This window comes from Misgurnus anguillicaudatus, chromosome 2, assembly GCF_027580225.2.
Source record: "Misgurnus anguillicaudatus chromosome 2, ASM2758022v2, whole genome shotgun sequence".
In the NCBI taxonomy this organism is placed as follows: Eukaryota; Metazoa; Chordata; class Actinopteri; order Cypriniformes; family Cobitidae; genus Misgurnus; species Misgurnus anguillicaudatus.
The window spans coordinates 36,193,462-36,213,142 of record NC_073338.2 but is presented as its reverse complement, the minus strand read 5'-3'; the positions used below and the strand labels follow the sequence as shown (position 1 = coordinate 36,213,142).

The window sequence follows — 19,681 nt, the reverse complement described above, 5'->3', positions numbered from 1 at the left end:
AACGCATGCAAATAAGAAACTTTTGACATGAGGATGCAATTGTCCGCGATAGATATGTGTTGTATACGCTGTTTGATGGGGATGTGAAGACGGGTCGTGCTGTTAGGACCGGACCGCGTCCTCATAGAAAATACACATATATCTGTAAAGGCAAAGAGAGAAATGCAAATCTGCACGTCGCTCATGAGCCACGGGTTATAAAAATGCTCTCACTGCGTAAAAATGGTCTCTACCTGCAGCGGCATTGAGGAGCCATATCATGACAAAAGTAAACAGAAAGATTTTACGAATTTAACGAGGACCGATCGAGTCATTTAATGCCGTTATCGGCCGATACCGATCTGCGGCCGATCGATCGGAGCATCCCTAATGAAAACGTAAAAATATTTTATCGAATGTGCCTTTCGTTTACATGGTGATGGCGTTCCTGTCTAAGGGGTAAAAACACAATAGTCTGCTCACGTTGGCTCTCGTCGCATACGCGTTTACGTCACAGGCATGCGCCAGTTCAGGAAAATAACAACAAACATGTCCAATTATTTCCATACGTCGGACCTTCAAGTTGCCATAGCAGCTCTGATAAATATTCAGTCTTTCCAGCAGTTGTACGAAATATTCACAGCTAGTATTACTGATCAGTAGGGGTTAGGGTTGCCGCGGTGACGTAATTTTCCCACCGGTTAATCAGCGCGTCACAAACACGGTGATACCGGTGTCACCGTGTGGGAGGGGCTTATAAATGTGCATGCAGACATGCACATTTTACTTTCACTTTTGAATTACGCAACTGTTTAAATGCAGTGCTTGCGTACGCTACGTTAAATTGCGTATGCATTTGCATGCAATGCGAGTCCAACAGCTGATTTAATTAAGTGCTTGAGTCAATGTGCGTAGGTAATTCTCAAAGAACCAGCCAGTCCCAAGCAGAGCAACCGGCTACTTCTCCATAAAGCGCTGCTTGAATGATGGGTTTATTATTTTTCTTGATGATAAACACAACAACAAAACGATCTCGCTTATATTAAACATCATATATTTATATTATTAAAAAAAACGAGTAAGCACGCGGCTTCTGCCTTCGTCTGGTCAGTCAGCTTGCCTCGCAAACTCTGACAGGAATAAATGAAATCTGACACCTGCTGCTTTGTGACGTGAAGCGCGTTCAGCTCCGCTTAATTCAGGCACCAGACACATTCAGTTTGCTCTCTCTAACGAAACTAAATGATTAAATTACACGAAAATATCAAAACGACGGTGAAAGACGGTGTCGCGGTGGGCAAGTGATCTAACCGGTGAGAGGCTGAAGCACCGGTTATCACCGTTTCACCGACTATCGCGGCAAGCCTAGTAGGGGTGTAACGATTAACCGTGCAAATGCGCGTTTTCTCAGTGAATGAATTTGAATGAATTACGGTGAAATCCCGGCACATCCAAAAGCCAGGGGGCGCTCTCGTGCACAAACTCCCTTTGTGCCATAGAAGAAGTAGCATTACAAACGCTATTCCAGGAAATGTCTACAGGAATATTTATATCGCTGTTCTTCAAATTGTTTCAGCTATTTTCATGATAATAAAGAATATTGTGAATGATTTTGTTTAACGAGTGTTGCTTTTTTAAAATGCACGTTATAAACGCACTGTAAACAATTTCTGTAGAAATTACAGTATTACTGGGTATTACTGGCAACTAGCTGCCAGTAACTTACTGTAAATTTTACATTTATGTTATTTACCGGCAACAGTTTGTTCAAAGTTAAATGAACATGAAACATTTTCAGTCTTTATCTTCTACAGTAAGTTACTGGCAACCAGCTGCATAATTACAGCTAATTTTTTAAAGTGCGACTCTGACTCATAATGATTTTAGATTGATAAGGACTTCCTACTGACCAAATGCCGTAGTACACGCACAAGCTGTGCATGGAACACAGAATTGCAGCCTTGCGATTCAGAATCGATTTAAGACAGGCATTTTTAATGGGACACACGATTAATCGTTACAGCCCTACTGATCAGAGAAGGTGCATTAATTACCTCCATCAAATTGTTGATGCACCAATTTGTCAGAGGCAAACCAGATGGCTTTGGACGAGACCTGGGAGAACAAGAAAGACTTGGTATTGTTGTGTGTCAGTGCTTCACATTGCCACCTAGCTGCCTGGAGTGCATACTACATCGAATATCACACACTTTTGTGTCACCATATGCATGCAGATTTCTCCTCCAAAACACTTGTATAAACGCGTAATAAAAAGTGATAATGCAACGCCACTTTTGCGTTTTTCTTCAGATCGTTTCCGTGTAAACGTAGCCTTATACAAGACAGAATTCTTAGAAATGTTCTGCCTGTCCAGTAGAATAATGGCGCACTGACAGGTGCATTAAAATAAGTTAACGATGGACGACCCCAAAGATCTGCTCAGGTGTAAACAGCTAGAGTTTTGATTGAGTTGGTTGTTTGTGGCTTTATCTTTGAGCTGTCATCTATGTTTAAAGGCACATATCTCTCTGTGGAGAGTTCAGCAGACCTCAGCCCATCTGAGTCACTGAAAATCAATAGATTAATCTGTCAGGACGCTCCACAAACACTCTATGCATTGCCAGCCCAGGTCACAGGATGACAGAGAAACTTCACTTCAAGGTTTGAGGTTAAATCTTAATTTTCTGCCTCATTAAATGTATTGGAAAGGTGCTGAGTAAGCAGATAAGTCGTTTTAAAAATACAAGGAATGCAAAGAAAACTAAAGTTTAATTTCACTGTGGATTCATCTCAGTGGATTTTCACTTCAGTCATGCTTATAATTCATGATGGAGATCATTGAAGAATATCATTGAAGCTCATGCAAGTATATTTGTTTCATTTCCATTTTCTTTTTCCTTACAGTGAGTCTGTTTCTTCACATTCTGTACAATCTTTATTATGTTCCTTTTTCTCACATTTCCATATCTAAGCTGCCCTCAAAAAGCCTCACAATACACCACAAAATAACAATTTATATAGAGCAGGATGTAGACAGATGTAGATAAGCGCATTGTGTGAAATAAAGAAATAATATAAGTTCACAGCTTTTTTTAGCTCTAAGGGGTTGTGCACACCAAAACTTTTAAACATGGCTGAAAACGCCTGGAGGACGCCGAATGCCAGCTTTGTTCAGCCGAGCGCTTTTTAGCTGTCATACTTGAGCTGTGAGTCGGTTGGTTGTTGTGATACTTGTTTCGTCCCTCCTCCACTGTGATTGGACGGCGGTGTGAGAACTGACATTGACAAGCAGAGCTTTTCACCCAAAGTTGAATCTCTTTCAACTCTCGACACTCAGCGCAGAGTGCGGAAAAAACGCGGAGTGCCGGCTTATTTGAAAAAACGCAGAGCCCCCTAAGAGTGTCCTCTGATGACTTAGTATATTTTGTCTTCTGTATTACACAGGTGTTAATTTCTCTATAATCCATTTCTCACAATCATTACTTTCTTTGTTATTTGGGAAGCATGGCCTCCAATAAAGCCTCCAATAAGGCTGATATCCCAGGATAGTCAATATCACTATAAAGTGTATTTTGCTGTCCTCATCAGAATCACTCAGTCATCATGAATATAATCCAAATAATGAAATTCTGAGGTTTTATAAATAGCCAAACATTTACACACATACAAGTTCAATGATATGTCTCTTGAAATATGTTTTTTCCATTTTACGCCATTTTCTTATGCGATTTTGGCATATCCCAGACACTGCTCAGCTGACTTTAGTAAGTGTAAAAAGTGAATAAATGACATAAAATTCAAAAATGTTTTAATTTTCTTATTGTTCTCAACAAGTTATTTGAAAAAACAAGTCATTTTTATAATTTATATTCAATTTTCATAATAATATATTAAGAATTTTGCACGTGTCCCTGTACTTGCTGTCTGTCCACCCTGTCATTTTGGGGTAAACGCCCCTTTAAAGGAAAACACCACCATTTTTCAGTATTTTACTATATTCTTACATCAACTTAGATAAATTAATACATACCTATCTTCTTTCAATACATGCACTTTTAATCTTTGTACAGCGCTTCTTGAATGTGTTAGCATTTAGCCTAGCCCCATTCATGTCTATGGCTCCATACAAAAGTTTTATTTTGTGCCACCATACTTACTCGTGTAACTACTCATGTAACAGTCTTTAAATAGGGAAAACATGGAAGTGTTTGGTGGCTTCTTAATTCATCCCTGTTTGGAGCCATAGGAATGAATGGGGCTAGGCTAAATGCCAACACATTCACGAGGCACTGTACAAAGATTAAAAGTGCATAGCACATCATGTGTTCATTAAATGCTATTCCTAAATTTAGGTAAAATGTCTACCCTGTCATGAAAATTTACAATGAATTTGCATGACAGGGTGGACATATTTTACAGGTTTGTTTGTATGGTGTCTGCTTGCAGTTCATTTATAAAAAGTGCTGGAGTTTAACCAATATGCATTTCTAACAGCCTAAGGTCTCCCTAAAAACATAAATTATGCACATAAATGAAGTTAAATGGAAAATCTCAGATTTATTTGTAGTCTCAAAGGCACTTTAGTGATATTGACCCAGAAACCATAATTCTACACTGTGAAAAATAATACACTGGATTTACTTAAAAATATAGTGCATCATTTTTGCATCGACTTTTTTAAGTAAGTTTTACTTTAAATTTTAAGCAATTGCATAAATTCCTTAAAATTTCATGTAATACTTACTTGAAAAATGTATGCAAAAATGATGCACTATATTTTTAGGTAAATCCAGCTTTTGTTTTGTCAGTGTACTTGGACACAAATGGTATATTTACTGGTTGACACATTTCTGCCATCACACGGTATATTCTGTTATGAGTACTGCATACACATTCAAGCTCCTTTTTCATACTTCATTGAATTGACAATCCATATAACTGGTTTAAACTATATGTGCAATATATTTACTTTATGGTACATTTCACGTTTATGTATTTTGGTATTGTGTTTTGGAAAGTGTTTTCTGTATGCTGTGGTGCTGCAAAACTACAATTTACCCTCAAAGGGATAAAGTTTACTTTGATTACATCTTTGAAGGTCGAAGTCTTTTTTTACCCTTAAGCACCCAGCATAAAAGTGACTTATGGTGCAAAATTCCTTCAGGCATGGAGGGCCAGCATTAGGTTTAATTTTTAACTTCAATCTCAAGTTCTTAACTGATTCTCAGCACCTCAGGTATATTGAAAGAAATCACTTTTGCAGACTCAACTGATTGCAACGGTGGGCAATTTCTTCATAACTACTGTGAATTCATATAAAGCTATGATGAAAATCGTGGTACAACTGGGTCATCATCATTCTTATAGGGCGCATCGCAAACCAGGACCTTCATATACAGTACTATACGCCAATTGACTAGCTCTTTCATCTTTAATCTCTCTCTCTTTTCAAGTCAGTGTCATGAAACTAAGCATGACAATTAGGATTTGTTCTCTCTGAGGATTCTCCTGTTTACTGAACCAAGTTTTGACACAAAGCACATCATACAGTCTTTGAATCCAATTTTAAAATGTTCAAGATAAGGGTGCAAGTGAAATTAAAACCAATGATGATGTAACATACTTCAGAAGTAAATTTAATAACTGAGCAAATGAACGAATTTCTTTACAGAAAGAGAGAGAGAGAGAGAGAGACAGAAAAGCACAAGCAAAGTTAGACATATGGATTAGAAATCTGAAACCTTTTTTCAGGAACAAAATGGTCAGACTGACATTTCCTTTATGGTCAACTCTAAAATGATTTTATTGTAGCTATCTGTAAGCTCTATATCTGCTGTATGGTGTATTTATGACGGCAGATGCATTTCAGACCTGGATCTGACAAAATGTATTCCTTACAACTCAGAACGTTTTTGTTATTATGAGTACTGAAACACAAGGGGGTGATTCTCGCGAAATTAGACTTGCGAGGTGTCATGAAACATTTTGATAAAACAAGTAAATGCTATCAAAATACTAAGCATACAGTTATAAACATCTCTTCATGTACTATTTTGCACATGATTTCAAATGACATCATAAAAACCAATTTTGTTGTTTTTTCCACATTTAAGGGGAAAATTTTCATTACCGCAACATGTCCATGAATGGATTTGTGTTCTTTGACATGGAAATATTTATAATTAAAAAATCTAAAAAATAAAAAGCTTCAGTGAATGTTATACTATAAACATTTACAGTAAAGAAACATGTGGTATTTGGTGATCATTGGTAAATGTAGAGACAATAATAAGGAATATAAATGTGTCCAAGACCAATTTTCTCATCCCCCGCAACAATTTTCAATCATTGTTTAAGCCCTCAAGGAACTAACATTAAAAAAATTGTTGGAATGGACATAATTGACTGTGACACTCAAGATGGCTACCAGGTAAGCAGTTCTTCTTTTTTCTCTTCAGATAAAAGTTAAAATTTTGTTTGTCATAGTACCTAGACAACTTTTTAGTTCTCATTACGGAAACATGAGTTTGTAAATGCATTTAATGTAATATCATGTTGCGGTAATGATAATTTTTGATAATAGCCTCTTTCACACAGTAATTCTGGTAAATTACCATGAATTTACCAGAATGAATTTACCAGTAAATACAAAAATGTGCTGTTCACACATGCAGTGACGTTCCGTCTTTTTACCAGTAAGACATCATTCACACATCAGTATCAAAATACCGGTAAACTCGGAGAGAAAGCGGAAGTTACCTGTGGCGCGCGGCCGGCGAGCTCCGTCCGTGTCGTATTTGTAAACGGCGGGTTATGACTTAATATCCACGGTCCGTATTTTGTTGTTTTCACATCTGTGGCAAACGGTCGCGAAGTTGCTCGTGACCAAACAACATTGCGTTAGGCGGCGTCAAACGGAACCTGCGCGTTTGCACATTAGGCTTCACAGATGGTGTGCTAAGGACGTCGGCAATTTGGCAATTAGATGGTAAGCTGTTTTGAAGAAATGTAGATGTTAACTTCAGGTGTGCTCGACTTTTAAGCAACATGTGTGTTGAAACGTCCGTAAACAGTCTAAGGGAAACCGCGTCACCTGTATAAAAAAACTTTCTGATTGGCCCGCCCGATCTGTCAGCGCGGTCTGACGTCATCTAAATGCCGGTAATGCTATATTTTTCGTTCACACACAGCGCTTACCGGCAAATTACCGTTAATCTTACAACCTGTCTTACTGGTAAATTGGGAGCACTGATTTACCGGAAAGGTTCTGTTCACACATGACATGTTAACTGCAATTTACCAGTAAATTACCAGTAAAGACTGTATGTGTGAAAGGGACTAATGATAATCTAAAAAATGTGAATAATTCTATAGGAAATATTTTTTAAATCCTCTAAACATAATGATTATAGTAAGTTCATAAGAATAAATCTTATATTGGCTTCAAGGGCTTTTTAAAAATTCTGATGCTGGACACCTTCTAAATCTGGATTTCGTGAGAATCACCCATGTTTATAAATCTAAAATCTTTTTTATGAAAGTGAAGTAGTCCATGTATACATTGTATGTATTCACTTTCAAAAAATAAAAAGCAGTGAGATGGTATCATGCAATAAGCCTTTGAAGAGTTCATATATCAACTTAGTTTGTCCTTAATGCCAGAGGATTCACATCCACTAAAATATACAAACTTAATGGTCATCAAATCTTCCTGTAGTTATTTCAGCTACACTTTAAACGTTTTGCCTATCTTACAACACTGACAATATACCTAAATATTCACTGACAAGGGTCCCAAATGATTTATGCTAATCTCAATCAACCAATCTTGTGGTTAAGCATTTTCCCCTTAGGAGGCTCTTAACTTAAACTATCCATACACACAATATCAAGCTGCAGTATTGTATTCATGAAAATGTTTAATAAGCTTCAGTTTAAATGCTTAAATAAATGCAACAAATAAGGCCTTACCTTTCTATTTGAAGTGCTGGTGTCGATTTTCAACTGACTGGCAATAAGGACCGACATTGTGGATCTACACGACGATCATGCGCTTTTGGGTTCGGTTCAGGTAAAGTGGTAAAAAAAACCTCCACTGAGGTGCAGGGTGCTTTACCTGCCTGTTGTTCACCCTCTTTCTCTGTTCTTGCTATTAAATGTTCAGTCTTGGCCACACAGACACTCAGAGCCAAAGTATGCAATTCCACGGCTCACGCTGCTCTAAGCTGTATTTTTCTCCTCTGCCCTTTCAAGCTTCTCTTGCTCTCCTCCATCACCTCCCTCTCCTTCTCATCCTCCCTCGCTCCTGTCTTGCCCCACTGAAGCATGAGGGTAAACCACTCAAAAATTCTGGACAGATATCACAAAACACAAATAAAATCAGCGGCTGGTGACAGTAAGCCCTTGCCAAATAGTTTAGGCGAGACCAAAGGAAAGACCACGAATGTGAGTGACAGGGCTAAGCAATAAAACAAATAAACAGTGTGTTTACAGTGACATGGCTGGAGACAAAAATGAATTTTCAATATGATTTCAATGCGCTTAATTTGGCCATTAGTAAGAAAAAATTAACATGGGTGATTCTCACGAAATCCAGATTTAGAAGGTGTCCAGCATCAGATTTTTTTAAAAAGCCTTTGAAGGCAATTTTTTTTTTGCACATATAAGATTACGGTCTGAACTTACTATAACCATTATTTTTAGAGGATTTAAAAAATATTTCCTATAGAATTATTCACATTTTTTAGATTCTCATCTCATTATCAAAAATAATCATTACCGCAACATGATATTACATTAAATGTATGCAGTTACAAACTCATGTTTCGGTAACGAGAACTAAAAAGTTGTCTAGGTAATATGACAAACAAAATTTCAACTTTTATCTGGAGAGAAAAAAGAAGAACTTCTTACCTGGTAGCCATCTTGAGTGTCACAGTCAATTATGTCCCTTCCAACAATTTTTTTTTAAATGTTGCGGAGGATGAGAAAATTTTTCTTGGACACATTTATATTCCTTATTATTGTCTCTACATTTACCAATGATCACCAAATACCACATGTTTCTTTACTGTAAATGTTTATAGTATAACATGCACTGAAGCTTTTAATTTTTTAGATTTTTTAATTATAAATATTTCCATGTCAAAGAACCCAAATCCAGCCATGGACACGCGGTAATGAAAATTTTCCCATAAATGTGGAAAAAACAACAAAATTGGTTTGTATGATTTGATATCATGTGCAAAATAGTATGTGAAGAGATGTTTGTAACTGTATGCTTCTTATTTTGATACTTTTGTATTTCTTACTTTGCATTTACTTGTTTTATCAAAATGTTTAAACCAATTTCAGAACAGAAATACAAGGAGCACTCGTACATTTCTCTGTGCATATCCACATTGGATCAATTCAATCAAGTGAATGGTGATTGATGCAGTACAGGTGATTTTTATACCCCTGTAAATGGATAGGGTACTGGCATCCTCAATGTCTGGCAATTTAATCTTTGAAGCATAGTTGCCTTGCACACGCCCAGTTCAGGATTCTGACACCCAACATTCAATTTATTACACAAACCCCAGTGACTCTGCTCTGCCAGTCGCTCTGGAAGATTTGTTTTGGACACAGGGGATGAGATGAGTGGAGAGAGACGGCAATAGCACAGTGTAAATTACAATTCATTACAAGACAAGAGAGTTTTAACAAAAACAGACAGTACTGCTGGCTAGCAGGCCCCTAATTGACTGAGTGAGAAGAGACTCAAGATGTTTAGAAACAGAAGATAAATGCATCCAAAACAACAAGAGTCTACAGATGGCCACATGCCCAACACCTTAATAGTTTATCCTCATCTTGTTTGACTTGTTTGGGACACATCTCTCTGTTGTTTTGAATTACTCCATGTTTTTTCATCTCTGTCTCATGTAAATAAATGTGCTACACAAATACCATGGTAAAACAGTTTAAGCAATCAGCAACCACATGTTATATAGTCATATTGCTGAGCCCTAATGTGTGGATATCTGAAAAAAATGTTAAAAAGCAAAAAGTTATGTCTAATCAATTAAGTTAAACATTTTTAACTTGTTTTTATAAATTAGGTCCACTTCATGCTGTATTTTTTTTTACAGTTTTACACAATCATACTTGCACTGCACTAGTCTGGCATAGATGTTTTGAGAACTACCACTGTGTTATTAACTCTTTCCCCGCTATTGACGAGTTATCTCGTCACATATACAGACCCAAAAGCAGTAAATACTCTGAGTATGTTTTGATCATCGTTCTGAATCCAATCTCTAACAAAAGCACTTTACAAAAATGCAATTATCTCACCTTTTGTTCAAAATGTACTATTTTTGAAGAAACCTACCGTATTTTCCAGATTATAAATCGTTCCGGAATATAAATTGCATCAGTCAAAAGTGCGTTTTGAAGAGGAAAAAACATATATAAAAGTCACACTGGACTATACGTCGTGTTTATTTAGAAAATTATTTCACAAACTCCAAGCTGAAGAACAGACATTTAATCTGGAAAGGCAAGTTATTCAACTAAACAATAGCACAGAACGGCAGGCTGAATAGGTGTCCGTACATGTTAAAGTAACATTAACAGTTATTTTCACTATAAACAGTAGCATACAGAACATACCTGAGAGGCTAAATTAACACGACAAGCCAAATCAAGTTCAACAAGCTCCCGAAGTCATTCCGCATCACTGAATCCATTGAATTACATAAATACAGAAGCAGCATAGAGCGGACTCTCACGGCTGTAGAGGGTTATGATGTCTCTTGGTTCATATAAAAATAATTTTAACGTATAATTTGCACCTGACTAGAAGTTCCAGGACCCGCCAAACTATGAAAACTACCGTATTTTCCGGACTGTAAGACGCACTTTTTTTCATAGTTTGGCTGGTCCTGCGACTTATAGTCAGGTGCGACTTATATGGCAAAAATAATTCATACTGACTAACATGAACCAAATGAAAACATTACCATCTACGAAAGGGCGCACATAAACTTATAGAAAACATAGAAAGACTTAACAAACAAAATGCCCCCAAAAAGAATAATAATTTTCTAAATAAATGCGACTTATAGTCCAGTGCGACTTATATATGCTTTTTTCTCTTCATGACGCATTTTTTGACTGATGCGACTTATACTCCGGAGCAACATATAGTCCAGAAAATACGGTACTACGGAATAATACTGTACTCATATCTGAGAGGTGATAAAAAGAGAACAAATAAAGATAGGATGAAACAAGGTTTTTTCTTGTTTAAAACTAGAAGGTCTGTTCTTTCATTTGATATATTGTATGTTTATATATTTAAAGAACATCATTTTCTGGAAGGCATTCAACTTTTATGAAAATCATAAAAAATGCTGTGGTTGGCTAGCAACTTTTTTAAAAAAAATGCTGGCTGGGAAATAGTTCAGACCTTCCAGAAAAACACAGAGTTTTTTTGTGATTGTTGTGGGCAAAAATCCTCAATTTTGCGGCACGTTTTCTTAAAAAATGCGATGGAATATGCGGGATACTTATGCAATTTATGCAATGGAATTGCGGGAATTTGCGAAAATTGCGGAACTTGCAAAAACTGCGGAAACTTGCAAAAGCTGCAATGATGTTCACGTCACATAATCACGTCACTTCGTAACGTTCCCATGGCAATAGAGGACACGGCTGCACTTTTGGGAAGTAAATGCAAAATTTTTCAACTTTCTGCTAATATATATGTGACTTTTTGCTACGAAAATGCGGAGATTATGAAATCATGCAAGCCCCGCATATTTTGTGCGCGGAAATATGTAATTAATGCGGCGAAAGTGCGTCGTATTTGGAAAAAATGCAGCCCTGCATAAATATGCGGACTTTGGCTGATTATGCAATATATCGCGCGATCGCACAATCGCGTTTTTCTGGAGGGACTGATAGTTGAAGAAAGATAAAACAAAGACCAAATAACTTTCTTTTCCCAGTGTGCAAACCCTCAGCAAAAATAAATAAATGCCTAAGAAAAGGTTAATTTTGGTGTCATGGTGTTTTCTTTTCCAATTCACTCCCTGGGCACAGTTAAAAAGCTTTGCCCCCTCTCAGCTGCATCATAAGAACTGATATATAAAATGTGGCAGAGTTGTGCAGCATCCTCCATTAGGGTTAGTTTAAAGATGTGGTGTAGGGCTGTAGCAAGGAGGTTATCATCAGCATGTCCAGACTGCTAGTGTCCACCAATTTATGTTTAGTCTGCATAAATGAGAGCTTAGTTTAATTATTTATTCAGTGAGTGAGGTATGTTTATAAATTATGGTTAAACAATATGCTGTGGAACGCAAATGTAAACTTGATTTTAATGAGTTTGACGACACCTGTCAACAAAAAAATCAATCACTGAACAAGACATAATAGTTTTTGTTTCCCAGCAGTTACTACACATCAGAACCCATTCTGAGTTCTTGACATGGAAGCATGCGAGACATGAGAGAATAAAAGATAATGTTGTGAAGTACTGTTATGATGTTTTTATAGGCATTTTTGCATTTTTGTCATTTAGAAACTTGACAGATTTGATATGAAATGACATTGCCAGATTTTTCAAAACAATTCAATGTGTTATACAAAAATAAAAGGGTTTTAAAACAACATTGGTGAAACCTTTTTTAATGTTTTATTACACAATCTGTTGAAAAATCAAGTGAGCATAAGTTAGGGGTGTAAGAAAGCATGGTTTCTCCATTTGTATCAGGATATTTTGTATGTCGATACTGTGTCAATTCTCAGAAAAGCAATATTGTTTTTTTTCATACACATTCATGTCAGTTGTTTCATTTTGAGTTTACATTCCGACCACTAGATAGCAGTCTTTTTGTATCTAAGCTTCAGCGCCACGATGTTTAAATTGCAAATGCATTTGCGCCTATGGGTGTTCTGATCTGAAAACTAGGTGTGTTCAGGCGCATTGTTGGCACGTTGCTATTTTGAAACGACTAAAATAGACTACGCCATTGACCAACTAAAACCTGATCTAAAGACTAAAGTCAATAGCGCAATATTGTTTTTGTTATTAAAAGAGCGCGTTAGTAATATGCGCATATAAACGGGACGACAACGCGTGTTTGCCTATTACACACATGGATGCGCAGCAGCACACCAACGTTTATAAATATGAAAAATTAAAGGATTAAAATGTAAAAGATTATTATTGAGTCTCTTGGACATAAATGAGGACCGATTACGAGACGTTAGAAGGTGTAAAGAGCTGCTTCACCTGTAGCCTGGTAAGTAATTGAATGTTTTTAGTGTTTCCCACAGGATTTTGAGAGACTTGTGGCGGTAATGACGTCACACGCTAATTAGCATATATGTGTGACATTATCACGTGTTTGCGTTTGATCGAGTGTTGGCACCTGAAATATGTTTCACTTCTACTTTTTGGTCTGTCACATTATATTGCATTTTAACACAAATGAATGCTATTTTTACATTATCAGTTCTGTTGTTAGACATAAAATGAGTAGACTATAAAATAGTTACTAAAAACGACCCAGTAACACCTTGTGTTTAATCCAACTTCTGCTAAAATCCTGATTTATAAACGTGACATCGTCTGACAAAATTACCATACATTTACATTGAAGCCTTACTGCTGTTGCTCTTTTCATCAATGACTTGTTATGAGCCCTTTTTTATTTTAAATGTGAGTTTTATTGTCGCGTATAGCACAGACACTTCGGTGCAAATTCAGAAATATGAGAGAATATACAGTAACTGTTACACAAAGTTAATACAAAACACGTGCGCAGGCATACCGCATCAGAGAGGGAGAGAATGGGTGTGTGTGGGAAACACTAATGCTAACCTTTCGTCAAGTCATGATAAACTCAATCAGCTGTCTTCTCTCTCAGTAAAATCGGTGACTGTTGACGTTTACGCGAAAAAGAAAGTATACGGAAGAACAGACATTGAAAACACCGCCACCTTTTCGCTGTTATGTGAGAGAGAGGCACGCGTGCTGCACGGAACGCTAGAGAAAGGGAGGGAAATGTCAGCTGTGGGACATACAAATAAGTAGGCTGATCATTAGGACATTAAACCTAAATTATTAGTTTACATAATTTTCTAGGGGTGACAACAATAATTGATTTGGCGATGCATCGCAATGTGCGCATGCACGATTCAGCATCGATGCAGCAAAGTGCCATAATCGATTATGTCACTGTTTATTTTTTGGCCTCGAGTGGACAATAACGTTGTGAAGTTTCAATTACTTTCGGGGGCATAACAACAACAATCAAGATGGCTGAGACAGAGAGAGATGACCGCGATAGACGGGTAAATAAAAACGCACCATTTTCCATGGAAAACGGACATATGGGCACATTTCGGATTCTACGAAGTTAAAGGGAAACTAGACAAGACTTACGCTGTGACTTTACTACTTGACTGATGAAAAATTTGCCTTGTTGTGTACAGTAGAATTCTGATGCATTGCAATGCATCGTAGAATCGAATTGAATTGAATCGTTACCTGGTGAATCGTAATTGAATCGAATTGTGAGAGCAGTACCAATGCACACCCCTATAATTTTCCTTAAGTGTCTATCTTGTCATCAAACATTAATAAAGGCTACATTATGTAAGCGGCATAACTGTAATTCTGACATGTCTACATTTGTTGAGTGCACTTAAACACGCGCACACACATAGATAGAGGACGAATTCCAAATGGCGTTTCGCTCCACATAAAGTGAAAATTGTTTTCAGTGCTTTATTCATGTATTTTAATGGACACAGTAACGCAACTCTCTCGCAAGTTTATACATCAAGAGTTCTGATCTTTGAAGGTCATAGGGATAATCACATTTGATTGGAGTTGGACCGGACACATTCAACCGCATATGCATTTGTGAGTACAGAAAATTGCTCACTTTAGCGCCTTTTAGCGGTTTAATTGTTTAAAATCACTTAAGTGTTAACCTTTGCAAGCCTTGAAACATGTGCAAATGATAAACTTTCACCCTATTTAAATTTGCATATTAATCCGCGAATTGAACCATGGGGCATGTACGGATCACGGATCAACTGCAATCCATTACATCACTAATTAGTAAAAAAAAACCATCTTGAGATACTCGGTAGCCTACAATATTTACCTCTTATGATTGAGTATTAGAGACTTTGGCTTGAGTAGGCTACTTGATGGTGGCAAGCTACTCATTTCGCCGATAAGTCAATGACGACCGGAAGTGAACTTCACCGGGTCATATTAGACAGAAATCTAAAAAAAAAAATGGTATTAACTGGTTACCATTATTTTAAATAAACTATTCTGTTCCAGAACATATATTTTTTGAAAAAGTTTCTGTTTTCGTTTCTGTTCCTTGCAAAACATCAAAAGTTTCTGGTTTTCGTTTTTGTTCCGTGAACTGGTTCAAAGCCTTGCCCAAGAGTGACAGTAAGTACTAATGATAGGGTTTGTTGATAGTAAAGGAGCATAAAAGTTTTGTTCCTACTTCGGTGTACAAAGCTGAAGTTTGATGTCAATTTACCTTTTGTTACAGACAAGCACAAAAGAGATTGTCAAAAGTCATGCTGTGGGTAAAATGTACGATGTCAACGTCAAACAACAAGAAAATCTGAGAGTGCACATAATGAGTCACCATTCTGATATACAGGTAACAAAACAACAGCAGCAAGTGGCTAAAAGTGTGGATCTCCTTTAACTCACTCTGGAGCAAGTTCACACATAAAAGTTAAAAACATTTATAGGGTTTGCATATGGTTATGTGTTCTTGATGACTGCTTTCCTAAAATTATATCCTTTTCTACCCCCCCTTAAAAAATGCCGTAACATATCGTTTCTGCGCATATCATCACAACGCACAGTATCGTATAGCAAACCATGTCGTGATACATATCTTATCGTCAGATTTTTGCCAATACATATACTTCAGGGCTTGACATTAACTTTATGAGGAACTTGTCCTTTGGACAAGTAAATTTATGTTTCACTTGTCCATGCACAAAAGTCACTTGTCCGGGTAAAGATTTATAATATAATTTATTTTTTGTGTTTTGCTAATCAGTGGCGGAGCAAGGGATTTTTCATAGGGGTGGCCAGGCAGGGGTCAGCAGTTACTCTGGGGTGGCACATAAAATCTCTATCATCCAACCTTAAAATACTTTAAGTATTATAGGTGCGTTAATCACAATGATGTATAACATACAATTGCTACAATATTTTAATTAAAATTAATTGAGATTATACAATTTATAGTCATAATTCTACCTCATGTTTTTTTTACTATTTAATCAAATAAAACATTTGAAATTTACTTTGAAACCAGAATTTATATCTCCCATTGCTGAAAAAACTATAGAGACCAGAAAATCATGTGAATTTTGTAGGCACAAGATTTTAAGCCCATTATGTGTTTTTACCGAACTTTAGAAGAGAAAAATACGGACTTAAATCGGCTTTTTTGACACACAGTGATGAAAACGCGGTTGAAGTGCCTGTCATTTATATTCACGCCGGAGCCTGAAGAAACATCACTCTCCACTCCTGTCTTTTTTGCCTAGTTTTATTGACTTCCAGTTGCAGCTGCCGAAAAGGCAGAAAATATGCCGTCCCGTCGCTCCGTGTTCAGCGATCAGGTTTCATGCACGTGCAGCTTGTTAAGTAATAATAGTAAGGTGTAAACGTGTTTGTGTGTCAGCGCGCTGTGCTCTCTGTTCAATATTCCGCTCGGTGTTTGCGCTGCTCTGTCGTTAACGGCACATAACGTTAAGTAACATGCCATTTTATTTTGTTTGAAATTTAACTTGTCCAGTCGGACAACTAATTTTCTCTTACACTTGTCCTACAAAAAATCCACTTGTCCCGAACAAGCGAACAAGCCTTAATGTCGAGCCCTGTACTTAGTGTTGACCGAGACCGAGACAAGACCAAGACTTTAAAGGGTCGAGACCAAGTCAAGACCAAGACAGGCCAAGACCAGTGCAATCACTGCATTAAAACACTTATGATAAAATGTGGAATATGCATACAGTATGATTAGGCACTTCTTGTCTGTGTGTGTGCGTGCGTGCGTGTGTGCACCATCAGTGAAGTTGATAAAATAATCAAAGGCATTGCAGATTTGTGGGAATTTATCTTTGTCTATAAGCAAATAAAAGTGAACAAACACTAAAGAGCTGAAATCAGCTTAACCATTTATTCTGAACTGTCTTTCCATGTCTTGCCATTCACTCACAATGCAGGTGTTTTTTGTAATAAAATTAGAAAAATTGTCATTGGGAGAAACTTAAACAATGCTTAAACAATGCCAAGCCAACATCATATGCGAAACCTTAATAAACTGCATAAAATTAATGATAAAAAAATAAATTTGTGATGTGCCATCAGTTGTGGTCTTGAGCGGTCTTGAAATAAAATTCTGAGTCCTCTTTGTCTGAGACCGAGACGAGGCCGAGTAAAAATACGGTCGATTCCGAGATGAGACCAAGACCTTTAAAAAGTGATCTTGAGACCGGTCTCGAGACCGATACCGGTCTCAAGAACTACAACACTACATATACTATTCTTACAACTTATTAGGGCTATGATGAACACAGGTAAGTAGACGTAATGAATTCTTGTTCCTACAGTATTTACATCCAAAATCATTCCTATACTGACTAAATGTTTGAATAGTTAAGGTGCAAATAGATTTGCCCATTGACAGAGGGACAGTTTGCTTCAACAGTGGCCGTGAATGCAGTGAAAACACTCCATATAAATTTACAGAAGAAACAAGCCAATGTCTGCTTGGATATTTCCCCACAGGCTTACGAAGGCTACCTGGATATGTCTTGATTAAGTTCGGCTTGACCACTTCCCTATAAAGTAGACATCCTGAAAATATTGCCACTTCTCTCTGGGGTTTGTGTAGTTTTGCTTCCTCCTTATCAGCTTGAGTAAGGGTTTAAAGTATAATCTGAATTAGGGTACTTTGTCTGCTCCCCCAAATAATAAAGTGACCCCTTTACCACTATTATTAATTACCACATGTAGACAATGTCATAAAATATTACAGTAAAAATTAAGGGTTTTGCTATAGATCCCCTCTATGTTATATACATTGTTACTGTTGTATACTGTTCCTATTTTACTTGTTCATAGTGTAATTTTGATCAAAAATATCTGCTTTGTCTAAGATCTGAAACTTAGCCTTGATTTTGAAAACATGGATAACCTTTTATAGCTTCATGATTATTAAAATCCCTCAGACTTTTAGCATACAAGGTGAGTCATGCCATTGAAATGACTGACAAGGAGTTTATGCCAACACAGAAGCACATGCGGCAATGTTAAAATTCAGCACAATGAAGGCAAATAGGAAGCTCATTTATATTGACTGTCAAATTCAAGACTTTGCCACCAGCATGATCCAAAAGAAGCACAACTGAATCATTCATTTAACAAATGCAGCAAACCAGAAAATAGAAGTTTTGTTTCCCTGTAAGCTCAAAAGCAATCCTTCACTTCAGGGGGCTGAAGCTTATTCTTTTATTACAATGTTTTTATGCAGTTTTGGGGCATAAATGTTTGAAAACTACTAAAATGGAGCGTTTCACACGATGTGGCATTGTGTAAATTTTAATATTATCAAGTGTTGGGTATTATAAGAGGAGTTCAGATGCAAAACCATTTAAGTGCGTCTGACATGTTTTCTTGTAAATGCACCTTTTTTATCAGGCTCTTATGTTTAGGTTCAATAATTGTACTTTAATGGCAATGAAAAGGTTATTAGCCAGTAACTGATATAACTGAATAACAAATCATGTTGCCATTATAGTTAACTCGTCAATTAAAAGAAAAGGCTTCCCTGCCAATGACGAGTTTTTATGGCAATCCATATTTCCTCTGTAATCCACCAGATGGTGCTCTTACCGAACTTATAATGCCTGGAAGCAACCCCTTAGGTCAAACTGTAAGAACTCCATGAATGTTTTGATCATCGCTTTGAATCTGATCTCTATCAAAAGTCCTTTACAAAAACAACTTTTTGCTCAAAATTTTGTATTTTTAAGAAATCTACCCATATTTAAGAGGTGATAAAAAGAGAACAAATAAAGGTAGGATGAAATAGTTTTTTTTTAAAGCAGAGGGTCTGTTCTTTCATTTGATATATTGTATGTTTATATATTTAAAGAAGAACATTTTCTGGAAGGCATTAAACTTTTTGTGAAAATTATAACAAACGCTAGCGCTGGCTGGCAACTTTTTTTTAAAAACTAGATCTAGTGCAGAAGACTATACATCTGCACCTGAACAGGGAAATAAAAAATCTAAAAGACTCAGCAGTATCTGCAGTATTGGTGAATAAAAGTAAATGATGGCAGCTAACCTTTTCTTCTGGCGTAAATTGCGGAGAGCAGCGACAGGCACTGGATAAAAACTGGCATCATAAATGAGCCGCATCAGCTCTAGGAGACAGATGGCACATAAAAATAACCGAATCCTGTATGGGAAAGGCTCCAGCGCTGCTAGTAAAGTACATTAAGCTAAGAGGATACTACAGCACACATGACACTTTGGGCTATGATTGAAGAAAGGTTTCAGGTTATGAACCATTTAGGCATCAGCTGTGATAAGACTTTATAAGCACCAATTCCACTAGGTTTCCCTTTTGTATTTCTTTTG

The 19,681-nt window shown here is 36.9% G+C and overlaps 1 protein-coding gene across 2 annotated transcripts in view; it reads right to left on the bottom strand.

Moving 5' to 3' along the window:
- Nucleotides 1-19,681, bottom strand: part of dpp6b (dipeptidyl-peptidase 6b) — a 174,108-nt gene that overhangs the window by 147,648 nt on the left and 6,779 nt on the right. Inside the window, exon 1 of one of the 2 annotated variants that reach the window (XM_055203017.2) lies at nt 7,951-8,313. The exons of the other annotated variant lie outside the window; for it this stretch is intronic. Coding sequence (XP_055058992.2) covers nt 7,951-8,007 — 57 coding nt within the window. The 5' untranslated portion in view covers nt 8,008-8,313. Of the gene's footprint in view, nt 1-7,950; nt 8,314-19,681 lie in introns of those variants that run through there. 2 annotated transcript variants of the gene reach the window in all.